This window comes from Ptiloglossa arizonensis, chromosome 8 (assembly GCF_051014685.1).
Source record: "Ptiloglossa arizonensis isolate GNS036 chromosome 8, iyPtiAriz1_principal, whole genome shotgun sequence".
Lineage (NCBI taxonomy): Eukaryota > Metazoa > Arthropoda > Insecta > Hymenoptera > Colletidae > Ptiloglossa > Ptiloglossa arizonensis.
This window is the reverse complement of record NC_135055.1, coordinates 6952562-6978991: the sequence shown is the minus strand read 5'-3', so window position 1 is coordinate 6978991 and position 26430 is coordinate 6952562. Positions and strand designations below refer to the sequence as shown.

The following is a 26430-nucleotide window of genomic DNA, read 5'->3' as shown; positions in this document are numbered from 1 at the left end:
TATAGAATACTATGCAGAATGCCTCTATAAAATTTAAAGTAAATCGGATGTGTAGTTTTGAGATAGGTTTGAGAAAAACGTGAAGCAAGTGTATTTATCGCTGCAACTTTGTTAAATGTTTGAATTTTGAAATATCTTTTTGACACAACATTCTACATACTTTAAACTTTAAGAAAATAAGAAAAACAATTCGATTTTTTTGACTCGTCAGGGTGGTGTCCCCATTTAATCGTATACTTCACTAATATTATTACACTAATATTATTCGCTAACATTTCTTTATTCCTTGTTATTTTTTACATTATTAATGTTCTTGATATCAAAGTGTACAGCTACTTGAAATGTAAATATTTTAACTAAGATGTTGTTAATCTCTTTTACAATAAAAATAAGCAGTAGGAAGTACATTTAAGTGCAAGAATATAGTACCACGTATACTGTGAAGTGCTAATTATTTTTTGCTTTCGCGTAAATATTCAGTGAAGTTGCTTATGAAGGTTAACAGGAGGACTTGTTATTTTATGTTAATAGATTCCGCGAGCGGGAGTACTTAGACGCGGTGCAAAGCGCTTCGTTAGTCATTCTGGTTCCTTGTAACTTTTTTTTCTCGCAATTTTATCGGCATAATGATCGTCGTCGAGCAAATCGGCGTGGAGAGAAAGGGGGTTGAAGAAAAGGCCAGAGGGAAGAAAAGACGCGTCACCCTTGAGCGATGCGAGAACCCGTGAAAGAGGGCCGATATAAAAAGGTCCATTAGTATCTGTGTCTGAAGAGTTGTCCTGCTCCAGTATTTATTTTGTTCTTTCCCCGCTCCTTAGTGAAACGACTGCTCGCTTCCGGTTCCGATGGTGGTTCAAAAGAAGCTTACACTCGAGAAATATGTTTCGATATTAAATAAAATATGTCGGAAACGTTTCGAAGGTTCGTTCACGCTCGAAAGGTTCGCGCAATTGGGCGACGTACTTGTGAGGTTATATTTGTGAATTCAGAGGTATAACACCGCATTTCACGCAGTTATATTTCATTTGTTCGTTTCTCCAAAAATTATTAGTGGATAATTAACAATAACGTGCATGTTTTATTCGACAAATCGAGAATGTCTCGACACACGACTGACGCATAAGTTTACGCCAACAAGGCAATAAAATGATGCGTTGTGTCCTCCCACTTCCACCAGGCATCGCGGTTTTCATACAGTGAGAGACAAAAGTATTCGCACACTAAGCACATTGAGATAAAAAGAATTTCTAGTAGTTACGTATAATTGATACAAATAATTCACAATTCACCCAAGTTGAGGATTTCCACGCGACAAAAGTATTCGTACAAAGTTTTCCTGATAAATATAAGAAATAACTCGTTGAACTGAAATATCTGATATAATTATTAGATATATCTAAGTATAATTATTTGTATAAAAAAAAATTGTTCATTTTATTTCCACATACATTCGCACGTTAGGAATACTTTTGTCCCTCGCAGTACGCAAGCGAGTAGTTCGCAAAGCAAGAAAAAAGGATCCAGGTTCGGGCTTGGTCGGGCAGTGTTTGTAAACACTGCCAAGGCAACTGCGTCTCTCATTTCCGTGGCGATGGTTGGCCGGCCTGTACGTTGAATCGTCAGATGTGACTCAAAACTTTCGTCATAGTTAACGGGTCCGATTAATCATTATCTCGCCGTGGTCGGGTCCCCCGGATTACGGTCCCATTACCGTCGACGGCTGTGAAATCACGTACCATTCGCGGCTACTGTACCGAGAAATGCGTGTTTCATCGTCACTACCTGGAACAGGAAGGACGCGTTCATAAACCGTTCGTGGAGTTTATGGGGAGGGAGATCGATGAACCTACGGTCCGCCGCGTTTCGACTAAGGACGTTCAATTCTTGGAAAGAATGGATCCTGGAATTGTTTCCCAACCTACCAACTCTGCCTCTAAATACCGCACGTTTATACTTATAATATTACCAAGGTAAGAATCGATCGGAAATTTAATACTAAAATAATCACAATTATTGTAATATCGATTACTCGTTCAATGGAAGTACGATCGATTTCTCAATACAGAGTCGAATATCCCTGGTTTCGTAATAGTTTTACTCTCTACTGTGCTTCGTGAGTGATTAGTTTTATATTCGCAAATTTTTACTATTATCCTTCGAACACGATCAAATCTTTACTGCGTTTTGGAACAGTTATTTTTATATTTGCAAGTTTTCACCGTTATCCCTAGAACTCGGAATATTTTTCGAGCGGTTCTATTCTATTCGAATACTTCTCAGCGGTTAATTTTTCACGTTGGTATTACTTCGCTTTAAAAGTGAAAGGAATTCGACGAGATGGAAGTTACAATTGCCGTGTGCATTGGCCAATAAATTGCACGAGTGTTCCGCGTGACAGCGTTTCCAAAGATGGTTGGAAAATCGTGGCTAGGGAAAACAAGGCGAAAAAGTAATGCACAAGTGGGAGCACGTGTATCGTTACGCCGCGGTACGTAAAGGCAAGGAAACGCGCCCGCCTAGGTTAGGTACGAGCAGTGAACAGCCCACGCGAGCTTATTCTGGGTGCACGTGCCGCTACGAGAGAGTGTGCACCCAAAAATTCAATGCACGACACAATTAATTAGAGTCAACTTGTGTGACGCGTTCGAATTGTTATCGGTGAGTAGAGAAAGCTGAAGCATCGAGGAAATGCCGGAAAATCCGACGAAGAAGCTTACGACTCGTCTCGAGACTACTTCGACTGCGCCCTTCCTTTGAACCAGAGGTCGCCAACGTTCTTAACCAAGTGGTTCGTAAATATAAAATATTCTTAAATTCGAGTAATATTCTTAATTGCGTACGTTCTTTTCAAGTATACCCGTGCACAAGTGCCTCTCACAGGTTTCACCATACGTTTCGTAATCAAAACGTTGAAAATAATTTATGCCGAATGAATTTTTTTTACCTTTTCCTGTCGATTAAATTAAATTATTCCAATACGTTTACGTGTAGAATATCGAGCAGAATTCGTCCGAAATAAAACGAATGGAACGGATCTCGCTTCACCGGTATCGTTTTCTTTTGTTTCCGATCAAACGATTTCGTTTCAATCACGTGACTCAACGAGTACTTTCAGCGACTCGATCGATCGATTAACACTCGTATTCGGTATATACTTGATTCGGTTCGATCGCTGGACGTTCAGAAGCGACAATAATTGGCCCGAGTCGGAATGTCGGTATATTTAGACGACGTTCAGGGGGAGAAGCGAATCTCTGAGTCAGAATCGTCCGGTTTTCACGAGCGTTATCTCGAACTCGTGAGTGCAATCTGCATCGTCCACAGCATAAAAAGCTCTTAACGCGCTTCATCCTGCTGGCCCCGACCGACCGTTTATTCCCTGAAATACATTCCCAGAGAGCGTTACGTACCTGTTCACCAACACTCGAGGACCGTCGTTATCTCCGTCGATGTAATATTCGTTCGTCGCGCGGTTCCGCTTCCCGGCGCGACACTTATCGCGCGATTTTGCTCGCTAGTCTTTCGTACGCACGGAAAATCAGAAATCCTTCGGGGTGGAAAAGTCTAGAGACGATCAGGAGGCAGATTCGCTACGAGTAATCGACCACGTACGTCTATGCAGTTGTCGCGTATTACAATGGTTCAGAACAACAAATTGAACAATTATTATTTCGAAAAGTTAATTACACGTTTTGAAAATTATTTTTGCATTCCTCCAAAAATTATTTTTACAATAATTGAATTTTTGTTCCATCTTAAGTTTCATACAAGGTGTTTCAGAAATACACGTCCACACATTAGAGGATAAATCGCAATTTAACAAAATTTATTCAACGGAAGTTAATAATTTACTCGTGTGGAGCTGAGAAGTTGACCTCTGGAAGAAATTGAGAATTATATTGACGCTCTTCACACTCCTCTATAGCGTAACACCACACTTCCTTTAAAAGGGTATTCTGGTAATCCGGCTTGAAAAAATATCTTGAAAATCAAGGTATATATGACAAACGTTCGTAGCACACTTTTTGCTCGTCTTAGTATGCAGATTCACCTTCCGAAGTATAGAAGTATACTACTCTCATAGTATTTTTTTACAATGCCTCTCAAGTATTTTTTTACAAGGAAAAAAACGACAAAACTTAATGAACAACCTAGTATCATGGACTAAAAAAAAAAAAAAAAAAAAATTAAAATATTCCCTAACGGTACTTTGAGAATATTTAACGATAGAAAACTTCTATTTCCGATAGAAAACACCATGTCCAGAACTTTCGACAATAAGAACGCAATTATTATTCGAGGAATGCAAAAATAATTTCCTTCTCAATTGTCACTTAAATCGTCGATCGTGATTCATTTTTCCGAACAATTTATTATTTAAAATCTTCAACAATTACGTTATACGACGACCACGCTATACAAGCGTATTATTTACAAATCCAGTTGGAGATTATTACAAATCGTGTCTCGTGCCCGATGATTTCTTTTATTCCGCGAGAAAGCTCAATTAGTTGTTCATAAGGGTACGTTGCGCAATTAAAAGAGCTCCATAAAAATGTCCGCTCCCGCTACGCAATTCTATTCGCTAAATTTTTATTTCCATTGTCGGCGAGTTCCATTCTCTCTGCTTTGTGTCCGATTCGGGCAGCCACGGGAATGAATGAAAAATTCGCTGGGACGAAATGAATATTTCTTCGTCGGAGCGTTTGAACGCACCGTTTATGGCCGGGCACCTTGAAGCACTTAACGCGGGAAGGGAAGGCGCAGCAACGGTATGCGCTTTCGCGGGAAAAGTCGTCGGTACAACAGGCGGGGGATTCCCAACGGGGCGCCACCGCCCTTTCGGTGGGCGTCGCAGAAATTTATGGGGGCGTACGGAGCCGTTCCATTAATGCCCGTCGCACGCAGGAAATAAATGAAATCGAACGGGGAACAGGTTTTCGATGGACGTTGTTACACGCGTTTCAACCGCGATTATGCTGCTTTTATTGCCACGGTGGACCACCGTATAACGCGGTGGCTACACCGGATGGCATACAAAACCGCGTTACGAGATACTTATAACCTCGTTCAAAATGCAACACTATGAATTGCACGGTAAATTACAAGTACCGTTAGAGAATATTTTTAATTGTTTTTTTTTTTTTTATGAATGGTACTGGACTGGGAGGAAAACAATTTAATAATCGGTTTGATCAACTTGGGGTTGATCTTCACGTGGAAGGGAGGGAAGTCTGTGATATTAGGTTGTTACATAAGTTTTGTCGTTTTTTTACATTGTTAAAAAATACTGTGACACTTCGACTTTGAACAACTGTGAATATACGAACGAGTCGGCCGATCTACAGGAAACTTCGCACATGTTTATCAGACAGTAGTACCATCTTTAGAAAAATAAAACGACGAACCTAATAGCTACATTTTTTTATCAAACGACAAAACTTATTGAGCAACATATCAGATTCTCGTCTAATATATTTTAACTACTCGATATAGATTTGGTTACCTTTTTATTCCAATCCAACAAAATTAAATATACTTTAATTCTCGGTACGGTTTCAGTGTCGCTACAAGATAAAAATACTTGCGAATTGAAAATTAAAATAGTTACTGCAGCGTTATTTGAAGAACAATGTAATTTCGTTTATTTTTGCATTCATATTACTCCCGATTCTTAGACAGTTTCGATAGTTTTCTCGAGTTCAATTAAGATACTTGTCTCTCGTTTTCGACTGGAATGTTTTCGCGCGTGAAATTTCATCGAAACAGGGCATGCTCGTCGAGAAAATATTTCGATCGTTTCGATTCGAAACCCTTCGGCTCGTCCGAGGATCGGATTTATTCGACCTTTTTTCGAGGTTCGATAAAACGAGCCACGAATTTCGAATGCACTGGTGGTGGCAGGCTCTGCAGAGGTCACAGCCCTTGCAGGACCGGTTTTCGGAGGAGGTTTTCGGGGCCCAGCTTTCGGGATTGCGACGGATCGTCGCGCCCGGTGGATCGATCGTCGATCCACCGGGAATTCGTGTCCCACATCCCTGTCCCCCCCTTCTGGTCGTGGAAAACGAGTTTGTCGGGGCTTTGTCCGCCGCGCCGACTCGCGAGACGCCTGTTACCAGCCGCTTTTCCGCGTCGCTGGTGTTCCGTTCACCTCTGCAGCTTCCGGGATCAGATCGCGAGGAAATACACTCGTAGCGTCGCGCAGCGGCCATTTTTCACGATCTAGTCGAACGACACTTTAAATGGAATATTTACGATGTAACGATGTTCGCCATAACCGTGTTTCCACTGTGTATCTGTTGATGGTATCTATTAGATCATCCTATAAGTAATGTTAACTGGATTTTACATCCTCGCTATTGTTGAAATTTTTTCCACTTAAAAAATGTTGCATTCACCGGAATAGATGGTAATCCTATAAGTAATGTCGTTTTTTGACGGTGACTTTCGGTGAAAGAAATTAAGTAAGTATTAACTTACATTTATTTTCAATGTTAACGATAGTATTAACGATGTTCGCTATAACCATGGTTTCACTGTGTATCCACTGTATACATTTCACACTGTTGATGGTATCTATTAGGTCGTCCCATAAGTAATGTCGTTTTTTGACGGTGACTTTCGGTGAAAGAAATTAAGTAAGTATTAACTTACATTTATTTTCAATGTTAACGATAGTATTAACGATGTTCGCTATAACCATGGTTTCACTGTGTATCCACTGTATACATTTCACACTGTTGATGGTATCTATTAGGTCGTCCCATAAGTAATGTCGTTTTTTGACGGTGACTTTCGGTGAAAGAAATTAAGTAAGTATTAACTTACATTTATTTTCAATGTTAACGATAATATTAACGATGTTCGCTATGACCATGGTTTCACTGTGTATCCACTGTTTACATTTCACATTGTTGATGTGTATCTATTAGATCGTCCCATAAGTAATGCTTTTTGACAGTGACTTTGGGTGACAAAAATTAATAATTACATTTATTTTCAATCGTCGATACATTGGCCATCAGTTTCAATTCTTTTCTCATCTTCTGGTCAATTTTCTTATTCCATTTTCGAAAAACTTGTGGGATTTTGAATTAAAATATTCATTTAGTACTGATTTTACATCCTCGCTATTGTTGATTTATTTTTTCCACTTAAAAAATGTTGCATTCACCGAAATAGATGGTAATCGCTTGGAACAAGATCTTGAGAGTACAATGATTAAAAATCACCTTTTCGAAAATTTGGAAAACCATCTTTGACACTTTCTCAAATTCAAAGCACGTTTACTGTACACTTCACAATTGTTTTTAACCGTATCCGTAGTTGTGCTACCTTTTTTAAATTCATGTAGCGTACAATGCCGCAAATGAAGTTCGCACACGCTCATTTTTAAATATTTTTACTAGTGAAAAATGTCGATCGAACTGCATCGAACGCATATAGACTGTCGAGAGAGCACTCTTTGAGTTACATAGAAAGAAATTTCTATAAACACATCGCCGAGATGCGATTCGAGTGTTAATTTAAAGTAAGAGACGAGATTACTTATGGGATGATCTAATATTATAAATGTTACAGAAAATAGATTCGTTTGTTCTGCATTTTTCTCTTTAAAATTTTTAAATGTCAAAAATGTGATTGAACTAATAACTCCATTTCTTATCGAACGACGAAACTTATCGAGCAACCTATTATTTTATTATTGCTAAGAGTGTGACACGTTGAGCTTGTGCTTCAGAGTTTAGAGTGTATTGTGCAAGAAGCACTTATTAATTAATAAACAAGAACATGTTTATCTGGGGTATTTACGATAAATATAACCAATTTTAAGAAACAAAAAAAGTGGTAATTTTTGTTAACTATATTTCATCATTTTATTAAAAAACGAAAGGGGTAACGAACGACAAAACTTATCGAGCAACCTATTATCTCTTTGGTAGGATGAAATTTCGCGAAGAGAAATATGTATAGTATACGTTTCGTTGAAATGGCGGGGAAGAAATAGTTTATGTGTAAATGCTCGTGCAGAGTTTCAAATGGCGAAGAAAAATGAATAAAAAAGTTGCCCTCGCGTTGTCGCGCGACTGGCCACAATGTCTCGAATTAACGTGAAAATTTTCTTCGATAATCGACCTCAAATTACATCCCCGATCGATCGTCCTCGTTATATCCAGCAGACAATGAGAGCTTGTTGCAAAAGAGTCGATCGTCTTTTACTCGCCCGGAGAACACGTTACGGCTGATCCCCTCGATATCAGCTTAATGTTTCGGGATTGGATAGTAGCTGCAAAGGGGTTTACATTTACGAGGGTTAACCCGAGTTCGATGAGGGCACTGAATATCTGCACGCTATAATTGGAAATCGAGACGTTTTCAACGTATCGTCGAGTTCAGAGGCACGTGTTCGTTATTTTGGTAGAAAAATAATTATAAAATTCCCGAATTATTGTTTTTTTCACAATTAATTTTCAAGGAATATATTTCGTGACCATTGATCAGCTTGGAAGTACTTATAGAAGAAAAGCTATATTATCGATCGATAAATATTCTTTCGTTGATCAATTCTTCCATTAAACCGTTTCTCATAGCTTCAACAAATGAACATTTTCATGTAGCGATTAATTGCAACATCTACCTACAGAAATCACCTCTTTGAAACAGACCGTTATACGCATCGGTGCAACAATCGCGTAATGTGAACTAAACGCTTTGATAATTTTCATCGTATCTTTCTGAAAGTATTGTCAACGAACAGGCAAAATTCTCCCGATTCAAACGAGTATAAACTCGACCGTATTCGGACAACTTGAAAATATTCCAAATTTGAATTTTTTTTTCAAAAATACTAATGTATTTTTAAAAGTTGTCCGAATGACGTCGTGTTTGGACTCGTTTTCATCGGAAGAACCTCACCGATCCATTGACATAACTCTCGTAAACGTATGATTATTTCACTGAACAATTATTCGCCGACAAACAATTATCGATACATCGTTCGTCTCACTGATAGGATGGAACGACTTCGCTTCGTGATTTCAATTATAACGAAGTGCAAAATGGCGTAGCGATTATTCACCAAGTTGCTCGCATCGAACCCCCGAACGAATCCTCCGCGCCTCATAATGAAATTCAGAGCTTTACGTAGCGGAATTAAGCGTATTACACTCCCGTCTCGCTGTAAGAGGGAAACAATTTCAAAACAAACGGTCTGTTATCGAGCGTACGGTAAAGTCCAAAAGCGTTTGCGGAGTTGGCGTCCATTGCAGTCGATTGCAATCGAAATCGCGGTCCGAGGGACCGGGGAAATCCAGTTAAAGGTCTATTCTCCGTGTTCCACAGGAACCCCGGAAACGCTCCCGGGGGCCCCTCGGAACCCACGAAAACTCTCCACGCGGATGTATTCAAAGGCGGGTCACCTGGCCACGGGCATTCGCATATTGCATTCGTGAACGGATCCGCGCACTTGAGTGTGTTCCGCGAATCGCCACGTAGAGTCTGTGATTAGGATGACAAGAGAGAGAACCTACGAATAATCTAACCAAAATGCGAGTTCTACTGCAATCGTAAACAGAACAGTAGTGTTTTTTTTTTTTAGACTTATCCAACGTAATGATTAAAAATTAAAAAATTAAAATGAAAAATTCGACGTATCTTAATTTTTATCCAACGTAAACGTCGTTCTTTGTTTAATTTATTTTTTCTCCAACGTGAACGCTGTTATTTATTTAATTTATTTCTTCGTTCAATGTCAACGTCGTTATTCACTTTAGATTTTAACCAATGTCAAACTCGTCGTTTGTTTAATTTATTTTTCATCCAACGTCTTCGTTGCACATACGTACAATTTTTGTATGCGCAAGATGAATTATGATAACGATGCAATTAACGCAACACAGGTAGGTGTAAATAATGTCTCTGCATTAATCATCGAGAGTGAATTTAATTAATATTATGGAAGTACTGCTTGTCAATTATTTATGCGATGGGAAATTTTGATCGATAAAAGTAACCTTTTTTACAAATTCTGGTCACGGACTTGGTGGCTACGTTTGAAATTTATTTAAATGGTATAAAAACAACACAGTCAACTTGTCCACCAGTCGTGTGGAGAGGGGGGAGGGGGGCAAAGAGGGGGTAGTCAACTTGTCTACCTAGGACACACGCACGCACACACACGCACACACGACTGGTGGAGAAGTTGACTGTGTTGTTTTTATTCCATTTAAATAAATTTCAAACGTAGCCACCAATTCCGTGACCAGAATCGGAATTCCGTGCTGGAATTATAAATATTTTTGTATATTGCAGAATTCTTTTCAGTCTCCCTCCATACGTGGTCGAGGCGATTGAAATTCCAAAACGCTCGATACAATTAATTAATTAATCAATTCTCGATGAAATATTTTTCGCCGACAAGTGAAGCCTCGAATCGTCCGTGAACGCTCAATTAAAGCAAATAAACTCTTCGTGTCTATTCGGGTTTGCTTCGTTCTTGCTATTTTTCAAACATTGAAAAATATTTACTGCGAGTTGACGTTTTACGCTTGGCTCGTTCGTTCAGGAATCACTCTTTCTCGTTTAAATGGGTTTTTTTCCGCTCACTGAAACAAGCCTGAAAGCCTTTACACCGTTGAAAAATTGTACGCATTAACAACTTAATGCCCGGCAGTTTGGAACATTACCTCGCGGAAAGTTGTTTCGCGAAAAATTGCGACCGTGTTTCAGAAATTGTTTCGCGGCGGCACAAGAATTATTGATTCACATTTTCCTTCCATATACAAGCGTGCAAAATGGAAGGCGGAAGAGAGCCATGGAAATATTTTTTTCCCAGATTTGACGTTCGTAAATAGCACCGCCCGCAAAACTGAAATAACGCAATCAAAGTAATTGTGATCAATTCAGAACGGGCGTAATTCGCGTTTCCGCGAGAACCGCAATGTTTCCGAAATACTTTTCAAATTCTCGCTACCTTGGACTTTTTACGATCGTCTAAATTTATTATGTATTGTATTGCGAATATATATTACAAATATGTGTATTATTAATATACGTGTGCAAGGTGTTGGTACTGTATCAATAGTAATTTACCGACGATGTTCGATCAGCTTTTGAAAAACGTGAAAAATTAATTTCCACTTGGAAAATTTGCAAATTAAACGATTTTCGTGTTTAGAAATTTTACAAGTCCTTTTATCAGAATCGTATGTTAATTCAAAACCAGAAATAGCGACGAATCTCCTGGGGAAATAGAAAAATAAAAATATTCGTTCATTGAATTAATTTATTATTCAAATACTAATATGTTTAGTATTCGAATGAAATATGCTATTTCGAAATATTTCATTCGATTTGTTTGCATTAAAGTATCTCTTCCCCTCGGGTAAATCCCGACTCTATCAGCTTTAAACAATTTTATGCTACAATTAACATTCGACGGCACAAACGAGCCAGAAATAACGTTAAATAAATTTTCAAATGCTTTTACTAATTTTTTCCTGTAAAGAGGGTTGAATTTGCCCCTGATAAAAAATTTTCAATGAAAAATCAAATTGTGCGCCCTAAAGGTCTCTCTTCTGACACCTACGTTTTTGCCACGAAAATCGATGAAGTAGTGTCGATGTTTCTTTTTTTTTTTTTTTTTTTTTTTTAATTCAGTTTTTCGAGATTCTTGCCAATGTACGTCGTCAGGGTGCGCAAATTGCACCAGCTCGTACACGATTAGCGATTCAACGAGAAACCGGAACGAGAATCCTGGCGTGGATCCTCCGATCATCCAGGCCCCCTGTCGAATTAATAATTTTATAGAGGCGATCGCGTCAGGAAAAATTTATCGTCGCGAGAGCAGACCCGGGGATATTAACTATTTGAACGACGATTGGTCGCCGCGTGACAAGAATCGATGTCGAACTGGAACACCGGGCCGGGTTACGAGGATAAAAATTGCAGTTACGTGATCCCTGTTCGCCACATATTTCCTTCGAATTTCTTCTTTCTCTTCGTCCACCTACGCCCCCTCCACCACCGTTTCGCTGCGAGCGCGCGAAAAATTAATTAATCGAAAAGAAAATTCGATCCAATTCCAAAAAAATGTAACAAGGATAAATATTATATTAACCGGTCCAATGGAAACCGATGAATCGATGAAAATTTCATAACAAAACTCAGTTAAACAAAAAGTAATTTATTTATATTTTAGTTCCCTTTGGTGTAGAAAGTTCACTCGTTCCACGCGAGCGGTGATAATTATTTTCCAGCTGAACGCACAATTTTATACGAAAAACAATTTTTGTTAACCGAGAGTATTTAAAAACAATATCGAGGAGTTAATTTCTGCAAGGTACGAGTTTCGTAGGTCGAACGATGTTGAATGTTAAGCTCGTGAAATCGAGTTTTCTTTCATTTTTTAACGACAACGCGATACTCAAGAATTGACACGCATCGTCTATAATTCGCGCGTCGAAAGAATGCATCCAGCCTATCTCTAGTTGCGTCTATCCACCCGTGATTCGTTGCAGTAACATTACACATAGTGTAATAACATAGTGTACATATAACGTATGTAACGTATAACTAACATAGTGTACATATAACGTATGTAACGTATAACTAACATAGTGTACATATAACGTATGTAACGTATAACTAACATAGTGTACATATAACGTATGTAACGTATAACTAACATAGTGTACATATAACGTATGTAACGTATAACTAACATAGTGTACATATAACGTATGTAACGTATAACTAACATAGTGTACATATAACGTATGTAACGTATAACTAACATAGTGTACATATAACGTATGTAACGTATAACTAACATAGTGTACATATAACGTATGTAACGTATAACTAACATAGTGTACATATAACGTATGTAACGTATAACTAACATAGTGTACATATAACGTATGTAACGTATAACTAACATAGTGTACATATAACGTATGTAACGTATAACTAACATAGTGTACATATAACGTATGTAACGTATAACTAACATAGTGTACATATAACGTATGTAACGTATAACTAACATAGTGTACATATAACGTATGTAACGTATAAGTAACATAGTGTACACGACATTACAAATAGTCGTACATTAGACACTGACAGAAATGGTCGATAACTGGCCAGGTGTATTTTTTCGACCCGTGAACTATACATATATATATATATATACGAGACAATTGAAATCTGAAAAATGGAGCGAACCAATTGGGAGAAGTCAAAGGACAAATGGACGTTTCGAGTGGAAAGAGACCGTTGACCGTAATCCGATGTATCGGAACACAAAAGGAATTTCTTCGCGAGGAAAATAAATTTCTTTCGGGCGTTGCTTGCCGTTTATTTTTTTTCTTCTTTTTTTTCTCTCTCCCCTCGTCCTCTCCTTATTCTTGGAGAGACAAAAGACGGTCCCAGTTGTGCGATTTATAGCTGCGCTTAAGAGGACCCACTTACTTCGGTCTCGTTACAGCCGCGGCAAATCGAGTTGACCCTTGAACTTCGAAACTTTGTTACGAGTTCGCTCGAATTGGCCGTAACCGCTGTAACAGGACTTCCTTTCTAAATGCACCCCCTCCCCTACCCCCACTCCACTTCTGTATTTAATTTTCTTTCAATCGTTCAACGATGTTTTCCCCTTCCAAATGGACGAACAGTGAGACGGGCAGATACGAGTGCAGCTAGTGCTCACCTCGCGCGGTTAATTTGTTAATTGTGTAAACACGAGTACATTTGTATACATTTAGCGCAGTGTTTCTCAACTAATTCTCAACGCACAATTGTGCGGCGAGACTGCGCCAAATTTGTAGCGAAAATGTTCTACGTTTTCAGAATTTCGTTACATTCTCGATCGTTTTCTTTAAATGAATACACGACCATTTTTTTTTATAAATAAATAACCAATCGTACTTGACCCCGTAAAGTGTATCACGATTGTGGGAAATTGAACGATTTTTCTTCGAAAAATGATTACGCGTCGTAGGAGACTTATTAAATTGGAAATTGATGCAAAGGGGTCACTTTATTTTTTAAATTATTTGTTCAAGGTGAAGTGGAATAGAGATTAAAGTTTCGTATTACGGAATGCTAAAGGACAGTCTGTAACTGGAGGGGACTTTTGAAAGTGAAGAAACTTTGAAGAAAAAAAAATTTATAAGATTCTTGCTCTTATCGACGATAAACTTGAATATCTTTTTACCGTGGTTAGAGTTGCTATCTGCGCGTTTAGGAACATTTTTCCAGCAGAAAATGGGAGCAAGTAAGATGAATGCGTTATGAGCTCTAATTACAGTGTTCCTAATAAAGGCCATTAATTTGGAGGCTGACAAGGTTATCAGCATTATACCAACATTTTATGAGTGTGCATGCTCTGATTAGAATGTACGTAATAAGAATCGTGTATCATCTTCTTAAATTTGTGTAACAACTGTAACGAAATTTTTACGAGGTTCTTAGTTGATTTTTCTGGCGCTAGATTATTCCAGTTGAAAGAAAGTATTTTTAACAGCTTCGCAAACACTCTTATTACACTCGTCGACCATTAAAATTCCTCCAATAAATTCAGTTCTGTTTCTTAAATATAGCCTCTTCGAATGAAATACAAAGTGTATTTATAAGACAAAACCGAAAAGTCCAAACTTAAAATTTCCTTTCGCCGATGCAAACGTTAACTTACACGATAAAGATAAGTGTAACGAATTTCAAAGAAATTTACATATTTTTTTAATTATCGAATATCAAATACAAATAAATCGTAAGAAATATTTCTTCAAAATATTATCTTCCCATAACAATTTCACAAAACGTAATTTCAAATGTATTCTCTCTTAAGGTACACGTTTCACGTGAATAAATAAATAAACGAATTCCAAATGTACAGTCGTGCAGAAATGAAGGGAGACACATCGTACACGCGCGAACAAATAGTTGGAATCGCTGCTCCTTGAAAGAATTTCATCCCGACTTCTCTTTTATCTCGTTACTTGAACTCATTTTTATTATTAACCGTCGCGTCGCGCATTTTTTGAACAACACTCGCCGACAAAAGATACCCCGCTTCGCGGTCCCCTTTGACTTTTCAGATAAACGTAACGAGGTTCGCGCGACCGATAACACGAATGACACGCTATGAAAGTTTGACCGGTTCTTTCTCTCGTGATCGCAGCGAACCAAGTCATTTATTATTCAACGATCCGCCGCGCGACGTTCACATCTGGGAAAAGTTTTTCCAGATGAGGCTTACCGCGGGGATCGAACGCAGACGGGAGGGAAAATATGGTCGACGACCGGCCACCAGCGTCATCGATTCGTTTCTAAATGCGTCGACCAGCTTCGGAATCGCGCGCGTTAACTGACGAGACCAGATCGACCTCGAAGAATAATGGACGAACGCTTCGTTTTAAAGCGGGACGTTAAAATCGACTTTTTTCTCTTCGTTCGTAAACTTTTCACCGGGATTGAAAGTTTCGTCGGGTCGTGGACGTTGAAAAGAGATTTTCCCTACAGAATGCGATCCAGCGTTGAACGACTGTTTGCGAGGTGTATCGAGAATTCGTCTACGCGAAGCAGTCATCGTCACTCTTTGTACATGAAAATTTAAATTTACACTCGGTTATTGTATATTCACGAGAGTGTTATCGATGGATCGGCGAGGTTCTCCCGATTAAAATGAGCCCAAACACGACCTTGTTGGAATCATTTTGAAATACACCGAATTGGTATTTTCTTTTCTTTCGAAAAAGTACTAAAGTATTGTGAGTTTAAAAGTAGTCCGAACGGGGTCGTGTTTGGATTCATTTTAATCGGGGAAACACGCACAATACAGTGACGATACTTTCGCAAAGAAATAATGAAAATTATAAAAAAATTTCTGTATTCGGATAGTTAGAGGTTAGTTTGTGCATCTTTTTAAATCTTTGAGGTACTTTGTCAACGAAATTTCACATTTGCACAAGGTTTATAAAATTCTTTTCGAATTTATGATATCTTTCAATAAGAAATTCCAATCATTCGGCGATTCAGTTTCATCATCTTGGCGTTTCATTTCGTAATACTGTTCGAGCGACTCTCCGGCATTTTGGTGTCGAATCACGGTCACGTGACAACCTATATCACTTCGTAACGTTTCCAGAATGTCTCCGTGTCATTTAATAGTCTGAATTTAATCTCACGACGTTTTCGCGCTGCAAATAGTTGCATCCACTTTTTCTCCGTCGTTGTTACCGTAAAAGACGGGGCAGAGGACCGAGCAATGCGGCAGGCAAAATTTCCTGAAATTCCAGCGAAGTCCAGCAGAGCGAGAATAAACAGAAAACGAGGACAATAGGAACCGGGGGGTATTTAGTGGGAATTTAAGTTTCCCTTAGGGCGATGAAAGTTAAGCCCGAAAATTTTGTCGACTCTGGGCGTGGATTTAATGCAGGACCAGTTGGAAACCGCAACCATAATTTTCTCGGAGAGCTCCCACGAAAAGAAGCGGTTTCCTTTGCCCGAATTTCCCAGAAACGAAGTTTTCCCAGATCTTTGGAATTTTGCATAACGTCGAGTTAGAGTCTTGATTAAAATTCAACATGGCGATCGGTGAAAATACATTTCGACTTGGCGCAAGAATGGTGTTTGAAAGTACTGAGTGTTTTTTTTTTTTTAAACTTCTTTTCTATAAAATCTCACGTTCGCTCGAAAAACGGTTGTGAGTTACACGGTGTGTACGAAAGGTGTCTCTACCGATGAATCAAAAGTAAAAAAAATTGTTGCATAAAAATAGACGTTATAAAATGCTTCGCTGGGTGCACGACGCACAAGTTTCATTAAGATACGACTGGCGTGCAATCGCTATTGAATTCTGATTCTCGACCTGTTTTCGAAACGACGACACGCCCCTGTGAAAGAAATGAAAGTACACTTGAGGTATGAAAACGAGACAACAGGAGGCAATAATAATATTTTCTAGACACTGTACGCGTTAAAAGCAGAATCGAATTCTTTACAATACATCGAAATTCAATAGCGCGTGCAACCACAAATTATAAATAAATATAAAATACATATTTGTGGTTAAGGTACGGTGAAACGAATACTAATCGTTTAACTTTTTAAATTATTTTAAATATGGCCACCGTGGAAGTAGTCACCGGAATTACGGGTAAACATCGCTAATAAAATTTTTATTGATAAAAAGATTGATAAATATCGATCTAAATTCTTCTATCGAAAAATATATGGGTTATTCGCGGCGTCAACATGAATTTTTTATCGCGCGATACGTATTATGTTGAAATATTATCGACGACAGATAAGTCGAGATGTATAATTGTGTTTAATTATTTTATCTTACTGGGGGTCACCGGTGACCCCCGTGGCGCTGAAATGCATTTCTTCGATTTCTTCAATTTCCTTACTCTTGAACGAAATCGACGTTGACATTTCTCTACGTGAAAGTTTGCCGAGAAAACTACGTCATGAGTTGAAAAAAAAAAAAAAAATGAAGTTAAAAAAATGCTGAGAAAAGCCAGAACTGTGCAACGATTTTGCACGTATATGTTACGCAAAAAATTCAAAGAAACTAGGTAGGACAACCGCAAAAAAATTACACGAAAAAAAAGAAAATCGTGACATATTACGAAGACCGTACTGGTTCACCTTTTCTTTGTTTGCAATGTTTTAATATGACACATCGCAATATGCGCGCATAATACGTGTACATGTTACGTAGTATAAATAAAACTGTTTCATACATTCTACACTGCATTAATTTCGGTGAACCTTTCCAACGACATCGGTAGTACTGACAAATTTACAAGTATTAACATTTACCCCAATTACGCGTTTTTACTAATTTCGGCGTCGCTGGTCACCGATGGCCCCTACGACGCTACTGACAAGTTCTGTGCCGGTCACCGGTGACCTCCGTGGCATTCAAGGCGTTAAGGGCCAATCGCAGCGCGTTTCACGGCAGAAACGCGCCAAGTCTACCCAGACGGGAACGATAAAGTGAAGATAAAGGAATACAGAAGGTGAAAATAATGCATCGTGCGACGGTATATCGCGTACGATGAAAATTGGACACGAGTGCAGCGACGGACGGTATTCGCGTCGTTTGACGAGCGTGTAACCCACGCGCGATCGAACAAAAGTCTCCTCCTACTATCCCCCCATTGAATCCGCGATCCTATCGCGACGCGGCGAATTGAATCTTCGATAGCGACGTCACGCCGGACTTTCCAATAAATTCGCCGCGGCGCGCTATGATTTGTCAGGAGTAGAAGGTTATCGATGCCGCGATAAATTTCGCGTCGCGCGTTTAATTGTTCAGCTAGTCGCGCGAACAACCTCCCGGCTAATAAACGACGCGAACGTTCGGTGAAACTGCGGACGAATCGGGGCTCCCGGCGTGGCTCTACAGCGATGGGTTCGAGCGTAGCGCGAGTAGCGATGGGTTCGAGCGTAGCGCGAGTAGCGATGGGTTCGAGCGTAGCGCGAGTAGCGATGGGTTCGAGCGTAGCGCGAGTAGCGATGGGACCTAGTCGAATTCTATACGAGTATGATAGAAGTCAATTTTCGTTTAAAACTAAATTTAACCATTTCGAGCATATCGCGAATAGTGGTTTGAATGTCGAGTAGTGATGTATTCGAGTGTTTCGTGAATAGTGAAATTTTCGATAAAACTGTGGGTGAATCGAGGGCCCTTGGTGTGATTCTCAGCGATGGGTTTGAGCGTAACTCAAGTAGCGATGGGTTCGAGCGTAACTCGAGTAGCGATGGGTTCGAGCGTAGCACGAGTAGCGATGGGTTCGAGCGTAGCACGAGTAGCGATGGGACCTAGTCGAATTCTATACGAGTATGATAGAAGTCAATTTTCGTTTAAAACTAAATTTAACCATTTCGAGCATATCGCGAATAGTGGTTTGAATGTCGAGTAGTGATGTATTCGAGTGTTTCGTGGATAGTGAAATGTTCGATAAAACTGTGGGTGAATCGAGGGCCCTTGGTGTGATTCTCAGCGATGGGTTCGAGCGTAGCGCGAGTAGCGATGATACCTAGTCGAATTCTGTACGAGTATTATAGAAGTCAATTTCCGTTTAAAACTAAATTTAACCATTTCGAGCATATCGCGAATAGTGGTTTGAATGTACGTCGAGTAGTGATGTATTCGAGTGTTTCGTGGGTAGTGAAGTTTTCGATAAAACTGCGGGTGAATCGAGGGCTCTTGGTGTGATTCTCAGCGATGGGTTCGAGCGTAGCGCGAGTAGCGATGGGTTCGAACGTACCTCGAGTAGTGATATATTCGAGTGTCTTGTCGATAGCGATATGTTCCAGAATATTACGAGAAATGATATGTTCCAACGTATCGCGAGTAGTGATGTATTCGAGCGTATCACGAGTAGCGATAGGTTCGAGCCGGTAGCGAGTACCCAGTCTCGTACAATCACGAGTAACTTCATTTATTCGAACGAAGTTTAGCTCGATGATTTCGAGTTACTCGAGTAGCGATAGTAACGTACGAACTCCGATATGGAAAATGTAAAAAAGAAAATAAAGTTGTATTGGAAAGATCGTACAACGTTCTACTTGTTAATTTGTAATTGAAAATAGCAATCGTGACTATGACTTTTATAAATTGGATAGTATTCAATCGAGTTCCTAGAATTTTACATGGTTTTGCACAATTCCTCGATCAATTGTCTTCGTCACGATTATTTCTAGCCTCAGAGTGATTTCAACGACGAAAAGAAGCCGGAAACGTCTCCCTGAACGAAGAGGCCAATTAAAGGGGCCAGACACGTAATTATTTGGCGAAAACTCCGGATTAGCCAAACGGGAAGGGCTTCTTTTGGAGAAATCAACCCTTCGGTATAGCGTGCACACCCTTCTTGCTCTCGATCCTAATTAAAACCCTCGACGAATGCGTGGCTTTTCGAGGGAATTTCGGGGTGTACCAATTATTCAGGATTTTGTGGACACAGCATACACGTGGATATCAATAACACCCTCTGGTGGTTTGTAGAGCGGGTGAGTTCTTCGTTTTCACGGACGAAACGATCAATTATTGTACCAATGGCTATTAATTGCGTCCAAATAAAGAGGAATAAGAAACTCCGCGCAAGGGAACAGTCGCAATAGTCAAAGTAAATTCAGAACTCGATGACATTTGAACATTCGAATTGTTCAATCAAGCTCTCGTTAAAATTGAAGCAAATTTGAACCAAAATTATCGTTACATAGTTCAACAAGTGCATATATGTACCACATATACGCAAATATATACAGTGTACAATATAAAATTATTCACCTTAAACTGTCGTGTACACAAATACACAAACGTTATCGAATACTACTAAGAGCAATACTCTCGAAAATATTCCGCTCTAAAATTTCTTCGAATTTCAATTCCCAGGAAGTATATTTTTAAATCAAGTTGAACCGTTGAAAAATGCAATAAAGAAATTCTCCTTAATTAAAAGGAAGCTGCAATTGTGTCATGGATACAAGATCACGTGATCTTTCAGTTGCAGCGAAGACTTTGAGACGGTGAGAAAATTTTTTCTTAACAGGGTGAAAGAGAAGCTATTCCACTTCGGTAACAGAAGACAAATACAGAGGTAGAAAATTGAGAAGAAATTCACAGCTTCGTTAAGCGTTCCCATAAAAAGATTAAGACTACCGTAATACGATGCGCTCTGGCAGCGTTCGCTCACACGGAGCGAATAAATTGAATGTTTTCTGTCTACCCGTTTTATATCACTGTCCACGGAACCGGAAATAGTTTCAGCGGGTTTGTCGCCGCGGAATTGTGCGCGAAAGGAAATTGTCCTGCCTCTTTTTTCCGCGGGCGTTGTTATTGTCCTGGAAACGTAATTTAATTGTAAGCCTGCGGCGTTGCTTGGCCCTAATATGTCCTGGTGATCGTTTGAATCCTAGTCTCGAGTTTACCCTGCAACACAATTCTATAGCCTTCGAGGCGAAACTTGATTCAATTTTGATCATCCTTAAATGTGATTTCATCGTCCTCGAAAAATTACACACGTCCTGCTAAATTCCAAAAAAGGAATACTTGTTCCTGAGATAATCGAATCACCGATTACTTTTTAAATAAAAACAAAATAATCGTTACTTTTTGCTTTTATCGTGCGAGGTTACCGATCTCGTTGTATTCGATTGGTCTGATCCAATGTTTCTTAACAATCTCGACACACAAGTGTCACGAAAACGCCTTAGTTGTATCGTGGAAGCATTTTATATTTTTAGTAACTTTTGTTGAATAAATAAATAACTTTTTTCCATTCTACTCAACTCCATTGTATTGAATACAATTACACCTTTCGTAATAAACGAAAATGTGAAAGTGTACGTTTTTATCTTTAAAATTATCACGTGGAAATCTTATTAAATTCAAAGTGTGTCGTTGGCACATCCGAAAAATGTTGGGAGACACTGGTCTATGGTATATAGTATATGTTACCCGAAAGAGACCCTTGAAAGAAAAAAGTATTTAACCATGAATAACACGACTCTGGATATTCCACTAAAGGCTATATTCGTTCTAAACTTTTATCGTTTAAAATTCCGTTCTTGTTTCTCGTCGATTTCTACGATCATGAGAAATTGGCCATTTCTCTTCACCGTGACTAATGTAATTCTTCAACCGGGGTCGTTCTAAATTTTTACGTTGTCACTCTGTACCGGCATTCCTTCCGTGAAATTGGTCATCAGAGTACGAGACGATAGAGATGACGAGACAGTTTTCTATAATTACTCAACCGTGGAACACCGAGACACTTGATTACACGGGTATTAGTTCCACGAGAAATTGATAGCGAAAGATACTATAGGATACATTGAATTAGAAAAATCTATTCGTTAGCGAGTAGTTTCGAAACTATTGAAATAGATAGAACAGGATGGATGGAATAAAAAATCTAAAACCTTGTGAAGGAAGTGAGGGAGTGAAGTTACACTTGACAGTACAAGTTCCGGTAGGACACTTGTACTGTAAGGAGCTGAAGAGAATACTTCTAGGAGGAATGAAAGTCCTATTGGTCGGGATTTTTCAACCCCAAGTAGCGACAGACACTTCGAGTCACTTTTCCTAGACAATTACTGTATAAGTTGTCGAACAAGGATAGACGGTATTCTTCCCCAAACGCTTCTATAATTAGGTAGAGGCCAAGCCTAAGTACCCATGCGTGCATGCACCTGTTAACATCATCGTATTTTTAAGGACGTTTCGAAGGCTGACACCCCGAGGGTAATTTGCTTTCGAAGGGTCTATGGCTGGGTCAAGGGTTGAACAATGTCTTAATATAGATCGTGTGCACGCTTACGGGTAGATGGAAGGCGATGGTTGGTCACTTGGAGTCACTATCGGTTGAGTAGTGTCTATATTCAAAAGTGACTGAAACTATTCGAATAGGTATTTGAATATTCGAGTATAATTATTCGAGTAGGTATTTCAGGATTCGAATATTACTATTCGGGTAAATATTTGAATATTCGAGTATAATTATTCGAGTAGGTATTTCAGGATTCGAATATTATTGTTTGAGTAGGCATTTGAGTATTCGAGTATAATTATTCGAGTAGGTATTTCAGGATTCGAATATTACTATTCGAGTATAATTATTCGAGTAGGTATTTCAGGATTCGAGTATTATTGTTTGAGTAGGCATTTGAGTATTCGAATATAAATATTCGGGTAAGTATTTCAGGATTCGAATATTACTATTCGAGTAAATATTTGAATATTCGAGTATAATTATTCGAGTAGGTATTTCAGGATTTGAATATAATTATTCGAGTAGGTATTTGAGTATTCGAATATAAATATTCGGGTAAGTATTTCAGTATTCGAATATTACTATTCGGGTAAATATTTGAATATTCGAGTATAATTATTCGAGTAGGTATTTCAGGATTCAAATATAATTATTTGAGTAGGTATTTGAGTATTCGAATATAAATATTCGGGTAGGTATTTCAGTATTCGAATATTACTATTCGGGTAAATATTTGAATATTCGAGTATAATTATTCGAGTAGGTATTTCAGGATTCGAATATAATTATTCGAGTAGGTATTTGAGTATTCGAATATAAATATTCGGGTAGGTATTTCAGGATTCGAATATTACTATTCGGGTAAATATTTGAATATTCGAGTATAATTATTCGAGTAGGTATTTCAGGATTCGAATATAATTATTCGAGTAGGTATTTGAATATTCGAAGATTAATATTCAAATATATGAGTTCTCGAACAATACAACTCAAATATTTGAGTATTTCAATAGTGCTGTTCACACATTTGAGTATTCGAGTATCACTGTTCAAATATTTGAGTAATCGACCAATGCTATTCAACATCTCGTTGTGTTATCGAAGAAAACTATTGTCAAAAATCGCCGACTCGTTAATCGCAGTTCGTCCATGCAGAGCACGGAACACTGGGAACCCCGGAGACTGGGTTAACACTCTTCTTGTATGAAAATTACCGATAACCCAAATCCAGCTCGGTGTCTCGTTAGAAAAACGTTCGTTCTTAGAAGCGTGGTGACCGGGCCGTACGCTTCGGGCCACGTTCCCCTTTAAAATTCCCCTCCGACGGAGCTCGATAATCTCGTCAATTTTTATCCGAGAAAGAGCCCGCAGACTTTCCTACTCACCCCCTCCCCGCCCTTTGAAAAACCGTCTTTTCGCCCGACAACCGGCGAAAGCCGCATTAACTGCGAACAGAAAAGGGGGGTTCGCTAACCGAGGGAAACACGAAGGACAACCGAGGATGGCCGGGGTTTGGTGGGGTTGGGGTTGGTTGGTTGGTGAGGTGTGGGTTCTATCGAAAGTAGGCGCGGAAAGAAAGCTCTTCCCCGCGTGAAAGGGAGGGGGGGAAGAAGCCATGTCACGGCTGAGTGACGACGAAATCGATGGACGCGGAAAAAGAGACAGAACGGAAGAAAACGAGTGAGGGTGGGAGGGTGGAAACGAGAAAGAGGAACTCGCGAAAGGGGCCAAAGACGGAGGACGACGACGAGGAGGAGGACGAGGAGGACGACGACGGAGTAGAGGGGGGAAAAAGGAAAAACCGGTGGGACCCTTTCCGCTTTTCTGCTCGCTGCCAAATTGAGAATCGATGTTTCGCGCTCGATCCGGCGGTCCGGAAGCTTCGTTCGGCTTGAAAGGTGGAAGGCACGCGCGGCTGATAGATACACGTGCGCGCGCGCCTTGCATTGTTCAGTGAATGGTTCGCGGGGAACTGGAGCAACGGGAGTGGACCGAGGGACTCGAAGCTGGAAAGTATCGGTGATGGAAGGAACTACGGGAAACAAGAAGCTACACCGTCGGTTCTAATTGCCGTGTTGCTGCAAATCCTCTTCAAACATCCGCTCGACGCTTGTCTATCGGGCACGATGTCCCGCGCGACAGGATTGGGGTGGTGGTGTAGTACGAACAGTTTCTGGGTGGAGGGAAAACGTTACGGAGGAGAATTCAAATAATTGTCGGACGTGCTGGATTCTCAAATACTCGAATGATAATGTTCGGTTACTCAGATGTTCCAGTGGTGATGTTCCAGTACTCGAGTATTCGGCCAGTGAGGTTCCAGTGCTGAAATATTTGAGTAGTGAGGTTCCAGTGCTCAAATATTTGAGTAGTGAGGTTCTAGTGCTCAAATATTTGAGTAGTGATATTCGAGTGCACAAATATTCGAAGAGGGATGTTCTGCTAATCAAGTATTCGATTAATGACGATCGAGCTGTTAAATGTTCGCATAGAGATGTTTGATTACTCAGATATTCGAAGAGGGTTGTTCTGGTAATCAAATATTCGATTAATGACGATCGAGCAGTTAAATGTTCGTATAGAGATGTTTGATTACTCAGATATTCGAAGAGGGATGTTTTGGAAATCAAATATTCGATTAATGATGTTCAAGCACTTAATATTTTTGTATACCGATCTTTGATTACTCAAATATTCTAATAACAATGATCGCGTACTCGATCAATAACGATTCGAGCATTCAAATATTCGAATAATGATGTTCGACTACTAAAATATTCCAATAATGATGTTCTAGTACTCAAGTATTCGATTAATGATATTCAAGCACTTAATATTTTTGTATACCAATTTTTGATTGCCCAAATATTCCAATAATAACGTTATAGTACTCACATACTCGATCAATAACAATTCGAGCATTCAAATATTCGAATAATGATGTTCGACTACTAAAATATTCCAATAATGATGTTCTAGTACTCAAGTATTCGATTAATGATATTCAAGCACTTAATATTTTTGTATACCGATCTTTGGTTGCCCAAATATTCTAATAACAATGTCCGAGTACTCGCGTACTCGATCAATAACAATTCGAGTATTCAAATATTCGAATAATGATGTTCTAGTACTCAACTATTCGATTAATTTTGTTCAAGCTCTTAATATTTCTATACCGATCTTTGATTACTCAAATATTCCAATAACAATGTCCGAGTACTTAAATATTCTATTCATGATTTGGGGCACTCAAATATTAGTATAATGATGTGGGTACTCAATTGTTCGATTAGTGAGGGTTCGAGTGCTCAAATATTTGAATACCGATGTTCGAGTGCACATATTCAAAGACTGATGTTCTATTACTCGAATACTCGATCAATGACGTTCGAGTACCTAAATATTCGAATAGCGACGTTCAACTACTAAAATATTCCAATAATGATGTTCGACTACTCAAATATTCAATTATATTCTAAATATTAGAATATCAAGTAGCGATATTCTAGTACTCGAATATTCGAATATCGACGTTGTACTACTCAACTATTCGATTAATGATATTCAATCACATAAACATTTCTCACCACCGTATCGAACTGTATACATCCATATACATATTCTAAATATTAGAATATCAAGTAGCGATATTCTAGTACTCGAATATTCGAATATCGACGTTGTACTACTCAACTATTCGATTAATGATATTCAATCACAAACATTTCTCACCACCGTATCGAACTGTATACATCCATATACATATTCTAAATATTAGAATATCAAGTAGCGATATTCTAGTACTCGAATATTCGAATATCGACGTTGGACTACTCAACTATTCGATTAATGATATTCAATCACATAAACATTTCTTACCACCGTATCGAACTGTATACATCTACATACATGCACGCTTGTGTGTCACAGCGTTATTATGCGATCAGTGTTTATCAGCGTGCTTACAGAAACAAAAGATGAACGCTGATCGTAGAATAACGCATATGCTGCCACGGACGTGCCCATATACACGTGCAATTCGCTACAATATCAGCAGCGAGGGAATTTCGATAATATCTAGGAAACAAGGGAGGGACGGCCATTTTATCTTACACGCATACACGCGCGCATATACACGCGC

The 26430-nt window shown here is 39.1% G+C and overlaps 2 protein-coding genes and 1 long non-coding RNA gene across 5 annotated transcripts in view; all 3 read left to right on the top strand.

The window, feature by feature from the left end:
* Sdc (Syndecan) overlaps positions 1-26430 on the top strand; it is a 222029-nt gene that overhangs the window by 72973 nt on the left and 122626 nt on the right. The gene's annotated exons all lie outside the window — the stretch shown is intronic.
* Positions 1-26430, top strand: part of LOC143150804 (uncharacterized) — a 119398-nt gene that overhangs the window by 24850 nt on the left and 68118 nt on the right. The gene's annotated exons all lie outside the window — the stretch shown is intronic.
* Positions 357-20169, top strand: LOC143149910 (uncharacterized). Of its 2 annotated transcripts, XM_076317722.1 has the most exons (3): positions 357-2525; positions 2667-2788; positions 19720-20169. In XM_076317722.1, the coding sequence occupies exons 1-3, from the start codon at positions 2453-2455 to the stop codon at positions 19765-19767; spliced, it is 243 nt and encodes an 80-aa protein (XP_076173837.1). In that variant the 5' UTR covers positions 357-2452; the 3' UTR covers positions 19768-20169. The 2 variants fall into 2 exon arrangements, with proteins under 2 accessions (XP_076173837.1, XP_076173836.1); XM_076317721.1 differs by lacking the exon at positions 19720-20169 and having other exon boundaries at positions 2667-4193.

Coding starts and splice junctions, on each gene's coding strand:
- LOC143149910 (XM_076317721.1), top strand. CDS start 2,453: ATGCACAAGTGGGAGCACGTGTATCGTTACGCCGCGGTACGTAAAGGC. Junction 2,526..2,666: donor AACGCGCCCGCCTAGGTTAG/GTACGAGCAGTG, acceptor ATCGGTGAGTAG/AGAAAGCTGAAGCATCGAGG.